This window comes from Acomys minous (assembly GCF_964271855.1).
Source record: "Acomys minous genome assembly, chromosome: 8".
Classification (NCBI taxonomy): Eukaryota; Metazoa; Chordata; class Mammalia; order Rodentia; family Muridae; genus Acomys; species Acomys minous.
The window spans coordinates 45,888,638-45,908,514 of record NC_140489.1 but is presented as its reverse complement, the minus strand read 5'-3'; the positions used below and the strand labels follow the sequence as shown (position 1 = coordinate 45,908,514).

Sequence of the window (19,877 nt, the reverse complement as noted above, 5' to 3'; positions counted from 1 at the left end):
TAATCACAGAGCGATCTCTTCAACCCCAAATACATTTTAAAAATTATATATATGTATATATATTTTTTCTATTTGTATTTTTTTTTTTTTGAGACAGGGTTTCTCTGTGTAGCCTTGGCTGTCCTAGACTCACTTTGTAGACCAGGCTGGCTTTGAACTCACAATGGTCCGCCTGCCTCTGCCTCCCGAGTGCTGGAATGCTGGGATTAAAGGTGTGTGCCACCACTACCTAGCTTTTTTTTTTCAGATTTATATTTTTATTTGTGTGTTTGTGTATGTGCCTGCTTGAGTTTATGTGCACCGTGTGTGTGCAGTACCCATGAATGTCACAGGGCATTCAGTTCCCTAGAACTGGAGCTACATAGCTGGTGGTTTTGAGCCACCTGATGTGAGTGCTTGGAGCTGAGCCCAGTCCTCTAGCAGACAGCAAACACTGCACGCCCGAGCCATCTCTCTAGCTATATGTTTATTAACATCAGAGGTACTTTTATGAGTTAATGTGTCAACTTGGTTACTCATCCCTGTTCAAACAGACCTTTTGAATATTACAAAGCTAAAACTTTTGTGTTTTTTTTTAAGGTTTACTCATTTATTATGCACATAGTGTTTTGTCTGCATGTACATCTGCACGCCGAAAGATGGCATTGGATCCTGTTATAGATGGTTGTGAGCCACCATGTGATTGCCAGTAATTGAACTCAGGACCGCTAGAAGAGCAACCAGTACTCTTAACCTCTGAGCTATCTCTCCAGCCCCCAAAGTTAAAACTTTTGAAGCCTAAGCATTTGAGGGTACTCACTCCATTTTAACCCATTGTATAAAACACTTGTAACAGATCAATTTTTATAGATTAAACAAATGAGATCTAAGGAGTTGGTGTCAAAGCTACACAGTCAGTGTGGAAGCAGCAGGCCAACCCCAAGCAGTCCAGCTTTAGAGTGTTTTAGTAGATGCTTTTACTTAATAAATGTTATCATAAAGACATATGCACTGAAATTAGCCGGACCCAGATCTGTGTATTTCAATCCTGCCAATCAAAGCTGTGGTGCTTCATGTTCACTTTTTAAAAAAACATTATTTATTTTTATTTTATGTGCATAGGTGTTTTGCCTGCATGTATGTCTGTGTGAGGGTGTCAGATCATAGAGTTACAGACAGATGTGAGCTGCCATATGGGTGCTGGGAATTCAACCCGGGGACTCTGGACCTTGCTAGAGTGAATAATAAATCAGCAATAAACACATGGGTGCAAATGTTGCAGTGTGTATCTGAGGCGTGCACTAGCAGCGCCACATGGAAGTTCTACTTTCACTGTTTTGAAAAGTCTCCAAACTGATTTTCACAGTAGCAGTATTAATCTCCACCCCTCTGACGATGAGTACAGGGTCCGTTCCCGTCAGCTCTGTTGATGAGAGCCACTCAAGCCAGGGTGAAGTGGTATCACAGGTAGTTTTAATTTGTATTTCCATGATGGCTAGAGGTGCTTTCAAAGATTTTTAGTGGTCATTTGCTTTTCTTTATTTTTAAAACTGTTTACTCAACTCATTTGCCTATTTGCTGACTAGATGCTTTATTTCCTTGGTGTTTAATTTCTGTAGTTCTTCGTGAATTCTGGATGTCAGCTCCTAGTCTGAAGTGTAGCTGGTAGAGCTGGTCTCCCGTGCTGTGGGCTGTCTGTGGGCTCTGCTGACTGTTTCCTTTGCTGACCAGAAACTTGATTTTTCACGTCGTCCCTTCTGCTGATGCTTGGGGCCAGTTCCTGTGCTGTGGGTCCTCTATTAAGAAGGTTTTATTGGGGGCTGGAGAGATGGCTTAGTGGTTAAGAGCTCTGTTTGCTCTTCCAGAGGACTCAGATTAAATTCCCAGCACCCACATGGCAGCTCACAACTGTTTGTAACTCCTGTTCCAGGGGATCCAACACCCTCACACAAACAGAAATAAAGGCAACACACCAATGCTCACTAAAAACAGGTGATAGCTACTCCAGTGTCTTGAAGGGTATCCTCTGTATTTTCTTCTAGAAGTTGCAGTGTTTCAGGTATTAAAGGCTTTGGTCCATTTTGAAATTGATTTTTCTATAAGGTAAAAAACACAAATCTAATTTCCTTCTTCTATAGGTAGAAACCCAGCTTTCCAGCACCATTTATTGAGCTGACTATCATTTTTCCAGTGTACATTTTTGTCTCCTTTGTCAAAAATTAAGTAAGCATAGCCATTTTATTTCTGGGTCCTCCCTTCTATTCCTTGGTTTACCTGTATATTTTTATGCAGGTCCAGGCTGTCTCTACCATTATGGCTCTATAGTATAATTTGAGATTGGGTGTCGTAATATATCCACAGTGTTGTTATTTACTCCATAGGATTGCTTTGTCTGTTTGGTGGCGTTTTGTAGTTGCAAATGAATAGTATTGCCTTTCCTAAAACTGTGAAATAGGATGTTTGAATTTAGGTGGCTATTGTATTAAATCTGAAGTGAATTTTGGTAGTATAGTCATTTTCACAATATTAATTCTTACAGTCCAGGAGCTTGGAATGTCTGTCATCTTGTATCTTCTATAGTTCTCTTTTTTAATATCTTCAAGTTTTTGTTGTAAAGGTCCTTCACGTCGTTAGTTAGATATACTCCTAAACACAAAATGTTTTGGAGTTATTTTGAGTGAAAATTTTTTTCCTGATTTCTTTCTCTGGGAATGCACTGTTAGTATAAATGAAGGCTACATTTGTTCATTTGTTTCTTTGTTTGTTTATTAAGACAGGGTCTCACAGTAGACCATGCTAACTTTGGATTCACTATATAGCCTAAGCTGGCCTCAGACCTTTAGCAGTCCTCCTGCCTCAGCCATCTAAGTGCTGGGTATGGGCATGTGCGGGACCCTTGCACAGCCTCAGGGACTTGGACCTGACGTGATCAGCAAGAGAATGAAGAGAAGACAGACACACACAGATGGCGTACAGAACAGCTGGGGAACAGCTGGGCCAGTGCCTGGGCTCTGTGACGAGAGCTCTGCACCTGAGAAGCTCCTGTTTGTCACATACAGTTGAACTAAGAGGCTCGGGTTGTTGAATAGGGCTTAATAAAGGGGCAGGGTTAGTGCCTACAGATAAACAAGGAGACAGGCTTTCTTAATCTTAGTTGGTTCATTCTCTGTAGGGGAGAAACACCCAGGGGCCATGGGAGGAGAGAGCTGTGGGGGACATCTTCTCACACACATTCCCTGAGCCTAGCCAGGGGAAGGTTCTGCCATTTCCCATGGGGCTGAGGCACTGAGGCCTTTGACACAACTGTGTCCATGTGGACAGCAGGTTTTCACTCAGGGCTTTCTCTGGACCTCTATGCCCAGCTCCTTAATCTTTGCTTTGAAATGTAAAAAAACAAGTAGGGTTTTTGGAATGAAACCTGACAATATGGAATATGTTTTAATATGTAGAATGTAACCTTTATTTTAAGAATTGAGATAGTGTACGTGAAGTGGGAATTACGTTCAAATACTAATAGTTGAACGTTACTAGGCTGACATGTGAGCATGTGTAGACCGTGGTGATGAGGAGACCGGCAATTGAGATGTCACTTTCCTTTTGTATTCAAGAACAGTTACGAAGATCCAGGCATTAAATTTGATTTTTTCTTTTATCTTAGAAACAGCTAACTTACTCTCTACCCTAAATTTCATAGGACAAACTCAAAGTAATAGTGATTCCATACCACCTGCTGGAGTAATGGTAAACAAGCCCCATCCTATAATTGTGACAACTTCTATTCCTCCATCATCTCGAAAAGGAGAAGCTGGAGTCAAAAAACCTAACATAGCAGTTGTGGAGATGAAGTCAGAGAAGAAGGACCCGCCCCAGCTCTCTGTGCAGGTATGCTGGGGTGCACGAGCAGACCCGTCACAGCCAAAGCAAGCAACGTAAGCCGCTAGCACCGAAAACTCACTCATGACTCTATGGGGACTTCGCTTTCAGTGAGGTTCCTCTGCTGCTGTGAGACTGTGGTCGTACTGTGATGCTTATGTTCTTGCTCTGCAGAGCTTGAGCTGCGCTTCTAAGTCAGTGATCTAAAGGAATGGCTGAGCAGTGTACTATAATTAACTTTTAAAAAGGAAGTACAAGCACCCAGGAGGCAAGCATAGGAGGAATGCCACAGATTCAAGGCCATCCTGGTCTACCTAGTAAGTTTCTAGCTAGCTAGCCAGCTAGGGTTACACAGGGAGTCACTGCCTCAATAATAAACTAGTAAGCAGGCAAGCAAACAAAAACATACAATAAAATAAACAATAAAGTTAATGAAGGGTGTGACTAATATAATCAATACTTCAAACTTTATCCAATCATAGGACATGAGGACTGTAGAAAGAATGCATTTTTTTTAATTCACAAAAACCATTCACGTTAACTGTTCTTCTCAATGTAATGTGCAATTTTAGTGATATGCTTTTTTTTAAAAAATAACATGAAATTTCATTTTTTTAAACTTGAACTTGAGGATAATTTTGATATGTAGAAGAATAAAAGGTGTAGAAAAAAGTTAATGAGCCAGGCATGGTGGCTTATTTGAGAAGTAGAGGATGAAAGATCAGGAGTTCAAGGTCATCTTTAGCTGCAGAGCAAGTTCAAGGCCAAGCACCATAGGTAATGTAAGACCAGTGGAGATTACTGGATCAATATAGTGAGATTTCAGAATTAACTTTATTATTTATGAAGACTATGACATGACAGAGACTTGATAGTAAAATAATGTGTGTTATGTTTAGCTTAATGATAAAAGATTAATTTAGAACTAAGTTCTTACTGTATAGCACATTAGCTTCAAACTGGCCAGTTCAAATTATAAAATAGAAAATCATAAAAATTTGAAGATAATTCACTGAATTTTTATTAAAACTGAAGCAAATTCCAGATATTGGGGAAGATACTTTAGATACAATAGGAAAGAGATTTGAACCTAAAATCTAAAAGTTATATATGTCAAAACAATTTAACTAAAAAGGGAAACTGTTTATGGTGAGAACTTATGAGAGCAAGATCCTAGTAAAGAATTTGTTCTTAAATACAAAGACAAGTAAGTTATAAGAGAACATAAGGCCAGGTCCAGGTGTTGTCCAGGTCCACGAATGAGAGTCTATGAGAGCAGTAAGGACATCTAAGCACAAGGAGGTTAGATGCAAGTTTTGCTTGTAGCTAAGAAAATAAAAACTAAAATAATGCTAACACATTCCCATTTAATTATTGCTATTGAAAAACTTCATTTTAGCTGAGAGTTGGATAAAGCTTAGAATTATGTTTTTGATGATGTAAACATAAATTGGATAGGATTTTGCCAATGATTACTAAGAATATTGAATATCCATGTACTGTGGCCCAAGAAGTTCATCAAAATCTCTCTAACATGATGGAATAATTCAAAGTTTGGGAAGAAAACACTGCATATATAAAAATATTAGGTTGTTGTTAGGATCTGTGTGTAACAATGGGGAAAACTGCCAATAAGGAATATGAGTAAATACTTAAGGAGTGTATAACCCTTAAAATAGAAAGTCTGCAAAGAAGCAGGATCAGGCCAGGTGGTGGTGCGCACTTTTAACCCCAGCACTTAGCAGCAGGCAGAGGCAGGATCAGGCCAGGTGGTGGTGCACACCTTTAATCCTAGCACTTAGCAGGCAGATCTCTGTGAGTTTGAGGCCAGCCTGAACTATTGAATGGTTTTAGGGCAGCTAAGGCTACACAGAGAAATCCCATCTCAAAAGATAGGAAGAGGAAGAGGAGGAAGAGGAGGAGAAACAGGATAGTGTATAATATCCTTTCATAATACAAAATATCTGTTAGTGTCAGTAAAAATTTAAAGAGCATGTTTTGTCTGTTTTTGACAGTTAAGTCATAATGGCAAACAAAAGCCAGATGTTCTGTTCTGTTCTGTTGTAGATTTTACCTAGTGTGGATATTGATAGCCTTTCATACAGCAGTTCTGATAGAATTTCCCTTCCGCCAAGTCCCAAAGAAGCCCCTCTTCCTCCATTTCACACCTGGATCCAGGTAGGCTTCAGAGTTCTTTCATATTGTTAACTGTTACTCCACGCAGAGATCTTACCACATCATAGTATGCTATGGTGGATGTGATGGTCCATATTTTTAAGCTCTTAGGAGGCAAAAGGCAGGCAGATCTCTCTGAGGCCACCCTGGTCTACATAGTGAGTTCCAGCCAGAGCTATATAATCTGTAATATGTAACAATAATTTAGGTTTATGATGAAATCGAAATGAGTGTTAAATTGTCTACAGATTTCTTTTTTTTTTTTTTTTTTTTTTTTTTTTTTTTTTTTCGAGACAGGGTCTCTCTATGTAGCCTTGGCCATCCTGGACTCACTTTGTAGACCAGGCTGGCCTCGAACTCACAGCGATCCGCCTGCCTCTGCCTCCTGAGTGCTGGGATTAAAGGCGCGCGCCACCACGCCCGGCTGTCTACAGATTTCTAAAGCTGGTTTGATATCTTTATAAATATTCAGAACATGGTGATTCTTAGTATAACGTAGTAATTGTGAGACTCTCACAGGTGAAAGAATTTCTATATCTTTGGCAATATTTGATTTATATGTAAATTGGAATAACTTTTATGCATTTACTTATTTTGTATGTATGTGTGTGTGCATGTGCACCTGCATGTGTGTGCATGTGTGTGCATGACACAGTGTACATGCAGAAGTTAGAGAACAACCAACAGTCTGTTCTCCTTCCACCACGTGTGGGTTTGGGGGATCAAACCTGGTTGTCAGGCTTGGCTACAGGAGCCTTTTCTCATCCAGAATTTGCGTTTTAATAATGAAAAATTTTTTGAGATGTTAAAATTCTTATCACATTGTTGACATGCAAATATATATATATTTTTGTATTAATTTGCTTGCTAATAATGATATTATAACTTCCATTACAGCAATAACTTTTATTACAATATAACTTTTATTACATGTCCCTGGTTTTATCTAATATAACAAATTGATCATTGAGTTTATAGTTTGTTTTTGTTTATTAATCTTTTTATTATGTATACATTACACATCAGATCACATTATAGATGGTTGTGAGCCACCATGTGGTTGCTGGGAATTGAACTCAGGACCTTTGGAAGAGCAGTTGTTGCTCTTAACCACTGAGCCATCTCTCCAGCCCTGAGTTTATAGTTTTTAAAAATATCAAAAATTTCTGGGTGTGATGGCAGAAGACAGATTCCTGTGGATTTGAGGTGAGCTACGTAAGGGCTTCATGACTGAGACCCTGTCTGGAAAAAAAAAAAAAAAAAGCAAGCAAACAAACCAGAAACAAAAGCCAAAAATCAGTTGGGAACAATTGTGCACACCTTTAATCCCAGCATTTAAGAGCCAGAGACAGGAAGATTTCTGTGAGTTCAAGGCCACCTGGTCTTCCGAGCCAGCTCTAGGACAACAGCCAGGCTGCCTCAGTGAGACCTGTTTAAAGAGGGTTGGGGAAACAAAACTCAAAAATCTTTCATGATTATCAACACTGTAATAGAATTGATCCTAAATGGAATAGTTCACTTTTTGTAAGTAGTTTTGGTTTTTTAGAAGTTTATCAGAACATTCGGATTCTGTATAATTTTGTTTTTAGCAAGAAACTTGTTATTTTCAGTAACTAGATTTTATATAGTAAGGCCTAAATAGTAAATTTGAAGATAACTTTATTTTTATTTAAAAAATTTAAGATTTACTTATTCATTACTTAAATTTCTGTATGTGTGGGCCTGTGTGAGGCTTTATATGCACCAAGTTCATGCAGGTGCCCATAGAGGTCAGAGGATTCTAAGCTGTGTTACAGGCAATCGTGAGCTGTCTGATGTGGGTGCCAATCCGGTTTCTGCAAGGGGAGCAAGTGCTTTACCACCGAGACATCACTCTAGTCCTTGCCTTTTTAAAATTTAAATTATACGTGTGTGTGTCTGTGTGTGTACATGCGTGTATGCAGTTCACATCTATGATGTCTATGGCATGTTGTATATAGAGATCGAAAGACAATGTTCACGAGTTGTTTATTTCCTTCTATTATGTGGCTCTCAGAAATCAAACTCAGTCCCAGCACTCGGGAGGCAGAGGCAGACGGATCGCTGTGAGTTCAAGCCTGCCCTGGTCTACAAAGCTAGTCCAGGACAGCCAAGGCTACACAGAGAAACCGTGTCTCAAAAAACCAAAAAAGAAAAAGAAAGAAAGAAAAATAAAAAAGAAATCAAACTCAGGTCGTCTGGCTGGTTGACATGTACAAAGTAAAGATGTACTGACCATCTTGCTGGCCTTATTTTTCTTTACTTTTAAAATGATTTGAGGGCTGGAAAGATGGCTCAGTGGTTTAGAGCACCTCCTGCTCTTCTGGAGGTCCTGAGTTCAATTCCCAGCAACCACATGGTGGCTCACAACCATTTATAGTGTGATCTGATGCCCTCTTCTGCAGATAAAATGCTCATACACAATGAATAATAAATAAATAAATCTTTAAAAAAATAAAATAAGCTGGGCATGTTGGCGCACACCTTTAATCCCAGCATGCAGGAGGCAGAGGCAGGTGGATCGTTGTGAGTTTGAGGCCAGCCTGGTCTACAAAGCGAGTCCAGGATAGCCAAAGCTACACAGAGAAACCCTGTCTCGAAAAACAAAATAAAATAAAATGATTTGAAACTGTATCTATCTTTTGTGGGTCTGTGAATGTGTACACTTACATAGCTACATTTTCCTCAGAGTGTAAAATTGTCCTGTCAGTAGTTCTTTAGATTTTGCCTGGAGTCTGGGGATACGGCTCATTGGGTAAGAGCATGTGTGGCTAAGCCTGACGACCTGGTTTAATCCCCAAGACCCACATGATGTAAGGAGAAAACTGATCCCTGTAATTATACTTTGATCCTTTGTTTGAAGGCTTTGATGTCATTGTGGACACAAAATAAAATAAACAAATGTAAATTTTTGAAAATTTATATTTATTGGTATAGTTTAAATGTCATACTGGTATATGTATTTGTCTTTTGAGACAGGGCTCACAGTATAACCTAAACTATCTTAGAACTACTAACTTTGAACTCACAGTAATCCTCCTGCCATGGTCTCCTGAGTGCTGGAGTTAAGAGATGTGAACCATGCCACCAAGATAATTTTAAAAATAGATTTTTTTCTTTTAAAGATCCATTCATTAATCAAGCACATAATGCTCTGCCTGAATGTGTGCCCGCCCACCAGAAAAGGACACCAGATCCCACAATAGATGGTTGTGAGCCACCATGTGGTCACTGGGGACTGAGCCCAGGACTTTCGGAAGAGGAGCCAGTGCCCTCAACCTCTGAGCCATCTTTCCAACCAAAAAAATAAAATAAAATAAAATATTTAATTGAAAATACTTTTTTGGCCAGGTGATGGTGGCACACACCTTTAGTTCCAGCACTCAGGAGGCAGAGGCAGGCAGATATCTATGAGTTCTACTTCCAAGATATCCAAGGTTACACAGAGAAACCCTATCTCAAAGCCCCGCCCAAATAATTTGTTTTAGTTCTTGAAATGATGAGATAATGATTGAGGACTAACCTGGATTTTATTTACTAATTAAATCACTTTTGAACAGAATATTAAAAAAATAGGGCTACATATATCTGAGAAATTATATGTAGGTATTTAAAATTGAAGGCAATAAAACTTACTAAAATATTTCTTTAGACTCCAGAATTAATGAAGATGGAAGAAGAGGAGGTGCAACTTCCAGGAACTAACTTTGAAAAAGTAATCGATGTTATTCAGGTAACAAAGTTTAGAGACATAGAAAAAAACACAGGAAGTCATTTTCCTACAAATGGTTTTCCAAGTGGATGACTGTCTTTTGACTGTCACAACTGTGTTGCAAAGCTGTGAGAAACCTGTCTTCAGTTTGATTTAAATAGGCTTTAACTTTTACATACACTTTTTAAAATCTCTTAAGATTATGAAGTTTTTTTCTGTAGTATACTGTTGTCTTCGTAAACTTAATGGTAGTCTGCTGAGTCCCATCTGGAACTTACTTGCTGCCTTCACCTCTCTGCCTTCCCTCTCTCCATTGTATTACGTTTAACTCTTTGATTTCTGGAGGCAGGGTTTTTTTTTGTCGTTGTTGTTTTGTTTTTGTTTTTGTTTTTGTTTTTTTGAGAAAAAAGTTATAAATAGTAAAAAAAAATCCAAGGAAGGGGGCTGGAGAGATGGCCAGAGGCTAAGAGCACTGACTGCTCTTCCAGAAGTCTTGAGTTCAATTTTCAGCAACCACATGGTGGCTCACCACCATCTATAATGTGATCTGATACCCTCTCCTGGCATGCAGGTAGAAAACTGTATACATATTAATAAATAAATCTTTAAAAATTTGGATGTCAGAGTTATGAACATGGTGGAAATAATAAAATAGCAGAGATAGGAAAACATAAACACATGAAAATAGACACACACACAAGATTATTTTAATATTATGAATAAGGCAGTTAGCATTAGGGAAAACACTTTTCACATTTCTTTCACTAATTTTGTTAATGAAAAATGAGGGGCTAGCAAAGTGGCTCAGTGGTGAAGAGCCTTGTTCCCCTTGTGGGGGACCTGAATTCAGATCTCAGCACCCACATGGTGACTCAACTGCCTGCAACTCCATTTACCGAGGATCCGACCGCTTCTGACCTCTGCTGGCTCCTGCACATGTGCTGCAAATATTTAAACTCAGACATGTATACATACACACAAAACGAACACAAAGTTTTAAATAAGATCATATTTTTTAGAATATGCAGAGGTATGCATTGTATTTATGTACCCAAGATATGTTCCCTTATGTGAATGCTACACACGTGTTTTAAAGCTAGGAAACTTACTTGTCTCTATGTTCCTAGCTTGTTGTTACTGTTTAATAGAATTGTTTTTTCAGTGTATATGTGGAAGAAACAGTTGCAGAACTAACAATGGATTTGTGGTTGAGTGTCAAGGCTTTCTGTGCTCTTCCACTCACTACCTGAGGACTTTATTCCTCAATAGGGCACTGATGAGCTGTGATACTTACAGAGACTGGCATTTTTGAGATGTTTATTTAACTATAGGTAAACTTAGATTTGTGATTTGGATCAAAATGATCTATGAAAGAGAAAGTGGATGGAGTGGACAATTTAGATGCGGAGTTGACTGAGTTGATAATTGTTGAGGTTGTCGACCAGATACATGCAGTTCATATCATTTAAATGTGACATGTAGTACCTATGCATAATTTTGTTTACTTTTAACCATGACATTTTTCATAAGGAAAAGTTTTTAAAAATTAAGAAGTAACTTTGAAATGTGATATGATGATGAAAATAATATGTAAGATAAACTATATGTATATATACTATATGTAAATTGCAGGTTCTGATAGAATAAAGAAATATTTGGGATCATCAAGTTTTTTTGTGATAATCGAGTTCATAAATTTCTGGATATTTTCATCTTTAATATTAGAATTTTCAAATTTTCTTTCTTTATGACTACATAGAATGAGTTTTTTTTTTTTAATGTTGTGTTTGTGGTGATGTGGAAATCAAATTCAGGATAGGCAAGTGTCCTACCACTAAATTATACCCAGAGCTTGGACATGGAATTTGCAAAAGACAATCTGTTAATGCATGTTCTTTAGTGTCACATGTGATTCATGTCTGTGTTGGGAATAAGTGTAGTGCCTATGCTATATTTAGTGTCACACCAGCTAAGCGGAAGGTTACTGGCTGGCTTGTGGATGTTGGTTAATTCACATAGCTGAATTCTTTGCCTGTGTTTGGCAATCAGTAGATGTTGGATAGATGCATGAATATAACCGTTTTGTTTTTATTACGTTACCAGGAAGAGGAAAAATGTGATGAAATTCCCGAATGCTCTGCACCAATTTTGGAGTTTAACAGAAGTGTTCAAGTTGTCCCTACAAAGTATAATGGCCCTTCATTTCCTCCAGTGGTTGCTGCTCTTCCTCCCACTACTGATATTTTGGATAAAGTAATTGAGAGAAAAGAAACATTGGAAAATAGTTTAATTCAGTGGTAAGTTTATAACCTCACTTTGTGAGTAGAATCAGAACAGCAGATAAAAATGGAACTGATTTAGAAGAATATTCAGTAAGAGTGAATATCCTGGTGTATAAATAGCAAATAAAATAAAGTATCCTGGTATAGTGTAAACCTACCTCTTAAGACCTTAAAATAAGTTTGCAGTGAATGAATGTTTGAAATATATATCAGGTTGTCAACTGTACTATCTCTGATCTAGGATTATGAATGAACCTTACCAATTAAGGAATTTTTTTCTGAATTTTATATATATATATATATATATATATGATAATGTTATATATCACATATGTTATATATCATATATATAACAGTAATTTTTAATATGCCTATTAGCTGATCTAAAACAGTGTATTAAAGAAGTTGCCTACTCTGTACTCTTTGCTTTTCCTTTCATCTTCTTAACAGTGACCTTGAAATATATTTGTCTTTCCTTTTCAAGGAAAAGAACCCTACCCTATATTGCAGTTTGTGTTTGTGTTTTTGTTGAGAACAGGAATTTTTCTAGCATTTTAAAAAACAAAATCACTTTGTTCTAATTAATTCACAAATAGAAGCATCACATGGCTAGTTTAAGGATGCTGTTTATGCACTTGCTTAGTCACAAACTCTGCTCAGTGAACTTGATGGAGCTTTGGTCTGATACCACTTTATATGTGTGCTCTGAATGAGAAGCACACTTTTCCAGTACATGATATACAGGATAATTATCAGCCCAAATGATATACTTAACTAGGGGTGTTGTAGGGAGCTTTCTGTCAGGCTAATATGAAAAGCTCTAAGTTGTTTTCATATCTGTCTCTCAGAAGGAGCGTTTCATGGGTTTGTCTTAGCAGAAGAGACAAGTTCTTTTCCTTCCAGCTGTACCATCCAGCAGGCTGCTTTTGCATGTCTGTGCTGTGAGCACAGCTTATTCTTTTTTGGGGGTGGAGGGGGCAGGGGGTTTAAAACAGGGTTTCTTTTGTGGTCCTGGCTGTCCTGGACTCGCTTTGCAGACCAGGCTGGCCTCCAACTCAAGAGATCGCCTGCCTCTGCCTCCCAAGTGCTGGGATTAAAGGCGTGAGCTACCACCACCAGCCTGAGCACAGCTTCTTCTTAAGAGTGATATAGCTAACATTTTATACGTTTAACCAAATTTAGGTATATTTAATTTTATACTTCTAGGGTAGAACAAGAAATAATGTCAAGAATTATCTCTGGGCTCTATCCTCTCCAGCAGCGGGCCAGGCTTGATGCCAGTGTTTCAATTAGTGAGGCGAGCGACCCGTCCACTTCTGACATTGGTACGTGAGATGGACACTATGGTCACTGTTATTACAGGATAAAGCCTTTCTTTGGTTGCTGTGGACGTCTGTCCTCTGCGGTCAAATGGGTCCTTAGTTATCTCACTTTCTGCTGCTCTGCAGATGAGATCAGCATTGCCTTCCCCCACCTGTTACATACTGCAGCTTCCAGGTCTAAGCCATTCTCCAGGATTCCAGTGTTCCTCCACAGTAATGTATTTATGAAATAAATATATATAAATTATATAAATATGCTATGTAAAATACATATTGTGGAGGAACAATAGAACACTATGTGCGTGCGTGTATGCGTACATTCATGCCCAGGTCAGAGACAACTTTTGGAATTAAGTTCTCTCACAGTGGGTTCTAGGAGTAGTTACTCATGTCATCAGCTTTGGGGGAGGTGCCTTTACCCACTAAACCATCTTTCTGGCCCCTACTTATATTCTTTCTCATTGGTGCAACCACATACCTTGCAAAGGGAAACTTACAGAGGAAAGGTTTATTTTGTTTGATGGCTTGAGAAAGAAGAAGTTCATTGTGGTGGGAAAGACATGGCAGTGGGAGCACAATGTGTCCAGTCACATCACAGCCTCACTCAGCTGGTCCCAGCCTCACTCAGAAAACACAGGTGTATAACATAGCTGGTCACAGCCTCACTCAGAAAACACGGTGTATAACATAGCTAGTCACAACCTCACACAGAAAACATGGGTGTATAACATAGCTGGTCACAACCTCACACAGAAAACATGGGTGTATAACATAGCTGGTCACAACCTCACGCAGAAAACACGGGTGTGTAACATAGCTGGTCACATTGCATCCGTAGGAAGCTAGGAGACATAAATACTTCATACTCAACTCCTTCCTCTTTCAAATGTGGTCCAGAGCCCTAGTCCATGGCATGGTGCTGTCCACATTAAGGGTGGGTCTTTTCGTCCTAGTTAAATCTCCCTGAAAACGTCCTCATAGACAAACCCAGAGGTGTGTCTCCTAGGCAGTTCCAAATACCATCAAGGTGACAAGATTAATCATTACACATTTACAGTAGATGTAAGTATATTATTGTCTGACATATCTCTGTTACTCTCTAGACTAGATTATTCAATATTAAGGATGCTGCTTCTTACTGATGGCTAAAGGAGCCTTTCTGTAAGAATCCCATGCCATTCCTCTACTTCTCCTTCTTGTCTCCCTTTGACTCTTGATTTTTCTTTCCTTATCTTTGTCTACTTTCCTTTCTCTAGCCCCACAGTTTGTCTTTTTTATATTCTAACTTCCTACCTCCTAACTCACTATACTTTATGACCTTCTTTCTCTCTTTAGAAAACAGACAAACAAACCAGATTCGAAAAAGAAAAAAAAGCACAAAAAACACACACCAAAACAAAACCCATAAGAACAAAAAGTCAGAAACCATAATATACAAGAAAAAGACCAGTAAGAAAACAACAGAGTAGCATGATACAAAAACCAAGCAACACAATACAAAAGTCTGGAGAATTGCCAGTCAGTTCATTTAGTATTGACACCTGCTGCTGGGGTGGGGTCTGCCCTTGCCCAGTGAGACTCCACTAGAGAAAGCTAACTTTCCTTTGCAAGCTTGGAGATAGCTTCTTGGTAAAAGTTGGGAGCTCATGTCCACGTCCCCCTCTCATCTGGGATCCAGTCTGGCTTGAGTCTGTGCAGGCCCTGTGCTCACTGCCACAGCCTCTGAGGTCCTGTGTGCATCAGTCCTGCGGTGTCTGGACGCTGTCTTCTTGCTGTCCTCCATTCCCTCTGGCTCATCCAAGCTTCCCTCCTCCTCTTCTGCATAGCTTCCTGAGAGGAGTGGTTTGAAGAAGACATCCCAGTTAGGATGGAGTGTTGCAAATCCTCTCACTCTCTGTACAATGTACAGTGTGGGTCTCTGTGTTAGTGGATGTGGCTTTAAAGCCCTTTGGTAGGCATGCTGTAATTCATATAACCACAGAGGTTAGGTGTGGAGGAGGGGAGGCTCTCCCAAGGAGGGGGAAGGAGAACTACAGTGTGGAGCTGCAGGGGGAGACTGAAGCAGGAGGATTAAATAGGAATGGGGAGAGGAAAGGGGGGAGGGAATATGGGGAGGGACAGCTAACACTAAGGGCCATTTGAAGGGTCATATGGAAACATACTGCTGTAGAAGTTTCCTAAAGTATTGACTATATATATGTATATGTTTGTGAATATATACATATATATGAAAGACATCAGTCTTTTAAAAATTTTAATGTAGTTGCTTCAAGTTCACCAGTTCTAAGTATACAATTTGACAAGTTCTTTTTCTTTTTGACAAATTTTAAAATGGTTATGCATTTAATTATGATGTTAAAACATTTCTGTCAGTACCAAGGTTTCTTAAGCTGCTTTGCAGACAGTTCCTGGCCTCCACCATGTGCAGTTGCCTCAACAACTGCATCTGGCTCTCTGCCACTGCATTTTAATCCTTTGAAGACTTTCACACATGAGTATTATATAACTTATTTTTCTGTTGGCTGACTTATTTAGTGTGACATTCTTTTTTACGTTAACTGTGTGTGTGTGTGTGTTTGTGTGTGTGTGTGTGTGTCTACACGTTTGCTACAGTGTGCTGTGGTTATCAGAGGACAACTTGTAGAAGTTGATTTTCTCCTTCTGCCATGGCTCTGGTGGGTTGAACTTGGGTAGTCAGGCATGACTCTCAACCATCTCTCCTGTCCTGGTGTAATATCTTGGCAATCGTGTTTTTGCATATATTAGTGTTATGTGCCTTAATCTGTTAGTCTAGTTACCAATTGGCTGGTGTTTATAGTCTTTTAGTCTTGGACTGTCATAAATAAAACTGCTAAGAATATTTGCCGACAAATTTATCCTAGTCATGTGATAAATAACTAGTTATCAGAACTTGCTAAGCATTTTCCAAATGGAGGTACCATGATCTGTCCCAAGCAGTAGTGTGGTTGTTAGGGTTGCCCCCCATGTGTAGTGGGATGTGGTAGCACAATGGATGTTGTAGCCGTTTGCCTGTATGCTGAGAGATCTCACTGTGGTTCTTATTTGCCTTTATCTGAATATGCTGACTAGTATAATGACTCTCGATAGCTAGTGTGATACACAGACTTTCTTTCATCTGTGCGCGTGCGAGTGTGTATGTGCGTGTGCATGTGCGTGTGCGTGTGCGTGTGTGTGTGTGTGTGTGTGTGTGTGTGTGTGTGTGTGTGCATGTGTGTTCATTCCCAGGGACTGAAACTTGGGCCCTTGACCAGGCTAGACTAGTATTCCACCATTCAATGACTCCCTCAACCCTGATAGTATATTTCAAGTGAAGGTTTATATATGATATAAAATGAGGTTTTAAAATGCTCCTCATTTTATCTTTATTCTTTCTCTTTTTGCATATGGATTTTAATTTTTTTCATTAATTTACGTATTTACTTTACATCCCTATCGGAGCTTCCTTAGGATTTCAGATTTTTCTAGTATTCTTTCTTAATGCTTTCTATTGAATTATCTTAATATCTTTGTTGAGAACTAATTGGCTATAAATCTGTAGTTGTTTCTGTCCTTCCTTTGTTAAAGATTTTTTAATATGTATGTGTATTTGTGTTAGTTTATGTGCACCACGCATGTTCTTTTTAAAAAGCATTTCTTCTTCCTGTCTTCTTAGTGATAGAATAGCGTGTTCTTCCTTCACAGCCCGACCTTTAGCTTCCCAGTTCCTGCTACAGAAGCTGGAGGAGGCTCAGCCTGCCATGTCACGGACTAACACCTGCACTAGAGGGGGGGCGGCCTGCGTCCAGCTCACGGCGTCCATGTTGTTTGTCAGGAGTGGATTGTGTTGAGCTGAGGGCATGTAGCATAGATGTACTGCTTCATTAACTTCTGCAGTGGTGGGGAAGAAGTCATTCCAAGTGAAGTTTCCCTTGTGTGTTTTTCTCCTTCTTGGTTTGTTGGAAAGGGCCGTTCATTTAAGCTCTCAGCTTTGCCCCTGAGCTCATCTTCCCTCCTCCTTCCGTGCTCACATCCCATGCACATCAGCCGCCGTAACTCTCAGGAGGTAGGGTTTGGCTGCAAGCATGTTCCTTGGCATTATTTAAGTTCTTGTTTTTTAGTCGTAGGGACAAGCAGTGGAGTACTCCAGCTTATGGCTGATGCTGGTGTTCCTGTGAGCTCGGATGTGATCAGTCATTTTGTGAATGAAGCTCTGGCTGAGACCATCGCTGTCATGTTAGGTGACAGAGAGACAAAGAAGCAAGAGCCTGCTGCCATATGTGTTTCTGGTGATCTTCCAACAAACAAAGCAAACTCACCGGTAGGAATACCTTCCCTTCTCTTGTGACTAAAGAATTTAAAAATTGTGGGGAGCTTTTTAGACATTATTAAAGAGCAAGTTGTGTGTGTGTGTGTGTGTGTGTGTGTGTGTGTGTGCGCGCGCGTGTGTGCGTGTGCTTGAGACAGGGTCTCACCCTATAGTCTATGCTGGCCTGGAACTCCCTGTAGGTCAGGGTAGCCTCAAGCTCATGATAACCCTTCTACTTCAGTCTATATAAAAAGTGCTAGTATTATATGTGGGAACCACCGCACCTAAATAAAAAAGATAGATTTTAAACTTAATGTTATAAGATCATAGACTGTGATAGAATTTTATTCCTTGTCGCTGTAATTAATGATTTCTCTAGCATCGTAATATTTTGTTTTTGAAATTAAGTTTCTTGTAGCCCAGGCTGGCTTTGAAGTCACTATGCAGCTGCAGCTGGCCGTGGTCAGGTATGAGCTACCACATTCAGCATAGCAGTTTTTTTTTCTTGACAATTTAAAGTCTATGGAAAAGTTACAAAGTGTGATACAATGATCAACTTTTTCCTTACTTACATTTTGCAATTGATGGCAGTTGAATACATTTCTAAAATATATATATCTGCAATATATTAAAAAGTTATTTTAAGTGTATGAGTGTTGTGTCTGCATGTGTGTCTGTCTGCTACTTTCATGCAGTACCCACAGAAGCCAGAAGGAAGCATCTGATCTCCTGGAACAGATAATAGTGAGCTTCCATGTGGGTGATGGGAGTTGAACCCTGCTTCTCTGGAGAGCAGCCAGTGCTCTTAACTACTGAGCCATCTCTCCAACTCTATATTCTTTTAAAAAAAAACATACAAAACTTGAGAGTAGATGACTCTACCTCCAAGGCATTGGTAGTATTCCCTAAGAAGAAATTTTCACTGTTTTTAAACATATAAAAATAATGGGTTATGCTGGGCAGTGGTGGCTCATGCCTTTAATCCCAGCACTTGAGAGGCAGAGGCAGGCATATCTCTGTGAGTTTAGGGCCAGCCTGGTATACAGGATGAGTTCCAGGAAGCCAAGGCTGTACAGAGAAACCTTGTCTCCAAAAAAAAAAAAAAAAGTATAAAATTTCATACATATATATATATTGTTTACTTTGCTCATATTCTCTATCTACCTCTCATTACTTCTTTTGTCCTTCCTCCTCTTCCTTACTGAGACCATTGGTTTTATATTTGTTTTGTATGTTCGTGTCACATAACATTTAAAATCTAGATTCCACATACAAAGATACTTTCCTACTTTGCTAAGTACTTTTAATCTTTAAAACATTTTTATTTTCCTTTAGTTTTTAGGAGAAAATGTATTTCATATACTTTCATTATTTGTCTGGTCATCCTCACTATGTTACATAGATTTTCTAATCTATTGTAGGAACATGGAATGATACAAATTCAAAATTGACTCTGTTACTCTTTAAAACTCTGCAGCTACTTCTGATCCTGTAAACCACAAAGACATTTTTTAAAAGATTTATTTATTTTATTTATTGCATATGAGTGCTTTATCTGCAGAAGAGGGTATCAGATTACATTATAGATGGCTATGAGCCACCATGTGGTTGCTGGGAATTGAACTCAGGACCTCGGGAAAAGCAGGCGGCGCTCTTAACCACTGAGCCATCTCTTCAGCCCCCACAAAGACATTTTTATATAGATGAATCCTGTAAACTAATCTTTTATATGTACAATTATACATTTGAAGTTTTGTTTTTTCAAGGCAGGGTTTTCCTGGAACTGTCCTGAAACTCACTCTGTAGACCAGGCTGGCCTCAGACTCACAGAGATCTGCCTGCCTCTCCTTCCTAAGTGCTGGGGTAAAAGGCGTGCGCCACTACCGCCTGGCTGAACATTTGACTAAGGTGCAGATTAATTGATAACTCTGAGGAAGGAAACTAGATAGGAAGGGCACAGGTCACCATTTTCACTATTATCCTTTTATGTCTTTGAATTTTGGAATATTAACCTCTTTGACAAATTAATATAAAAATGTTGCCTTTTTTTCTTCATTGCGTCTTGGCTCTCAAGTTCATCTCTCCTACCCTCTCCTTTTTCTTACCTCCCATTACTTTTTACATGGTGTTCCTTCATTCCCAGAGGATAATGTCAAAGAGCTTTCCTTTTGTTGCATGGCCACTTAATGAGTTTGTAGTTTTGACCATTT

General features: G+C 39.1%; 1 protein-coding gene across 5 annotated transcripts in view; it reads left to right on the top strand.

Annotated features, from left to right (window-relative positions):
- The window catches only part of KIAA0586, a 103,118-nt gene that overhangs the window by 40,752 nt on the left and 42,489 nt on the right, over positions 1–19,877 (top strand). For all 5 annotated transcript variants that reach the window (XR_014781043.1, XM_084792331.1, XM_084792329.1 and 2 more), the window contains 6 exons: positions 3,674–3,861; positions 5,920–6,030; positions 9,698–9,778; positions 11,861–12,054; positions 13,246–13,364; positions 17,480–17,679. Coding sequence is in view for 4 of the 5 variants with exons in the window: in XM_084792331.1 (XP_084648457.1) it covers positions 3,674–3,861; positions 5,920–6,030; positions 9,698–9,778; positions 11,861–12,054; positions 13,246–13,364; positions 17,480–17,679 (893 nt within the window). In the remaining variant the exon portion in view is untranslated. The remainder of the gene's footprint in view (positions 1–3,673; positions 3,862–5,919; positions 6,031–9,697; positions 9,779–11,860; positions 12,055–13,245; positions 13,365–17,479; positions 17,680–19,877) is intronic.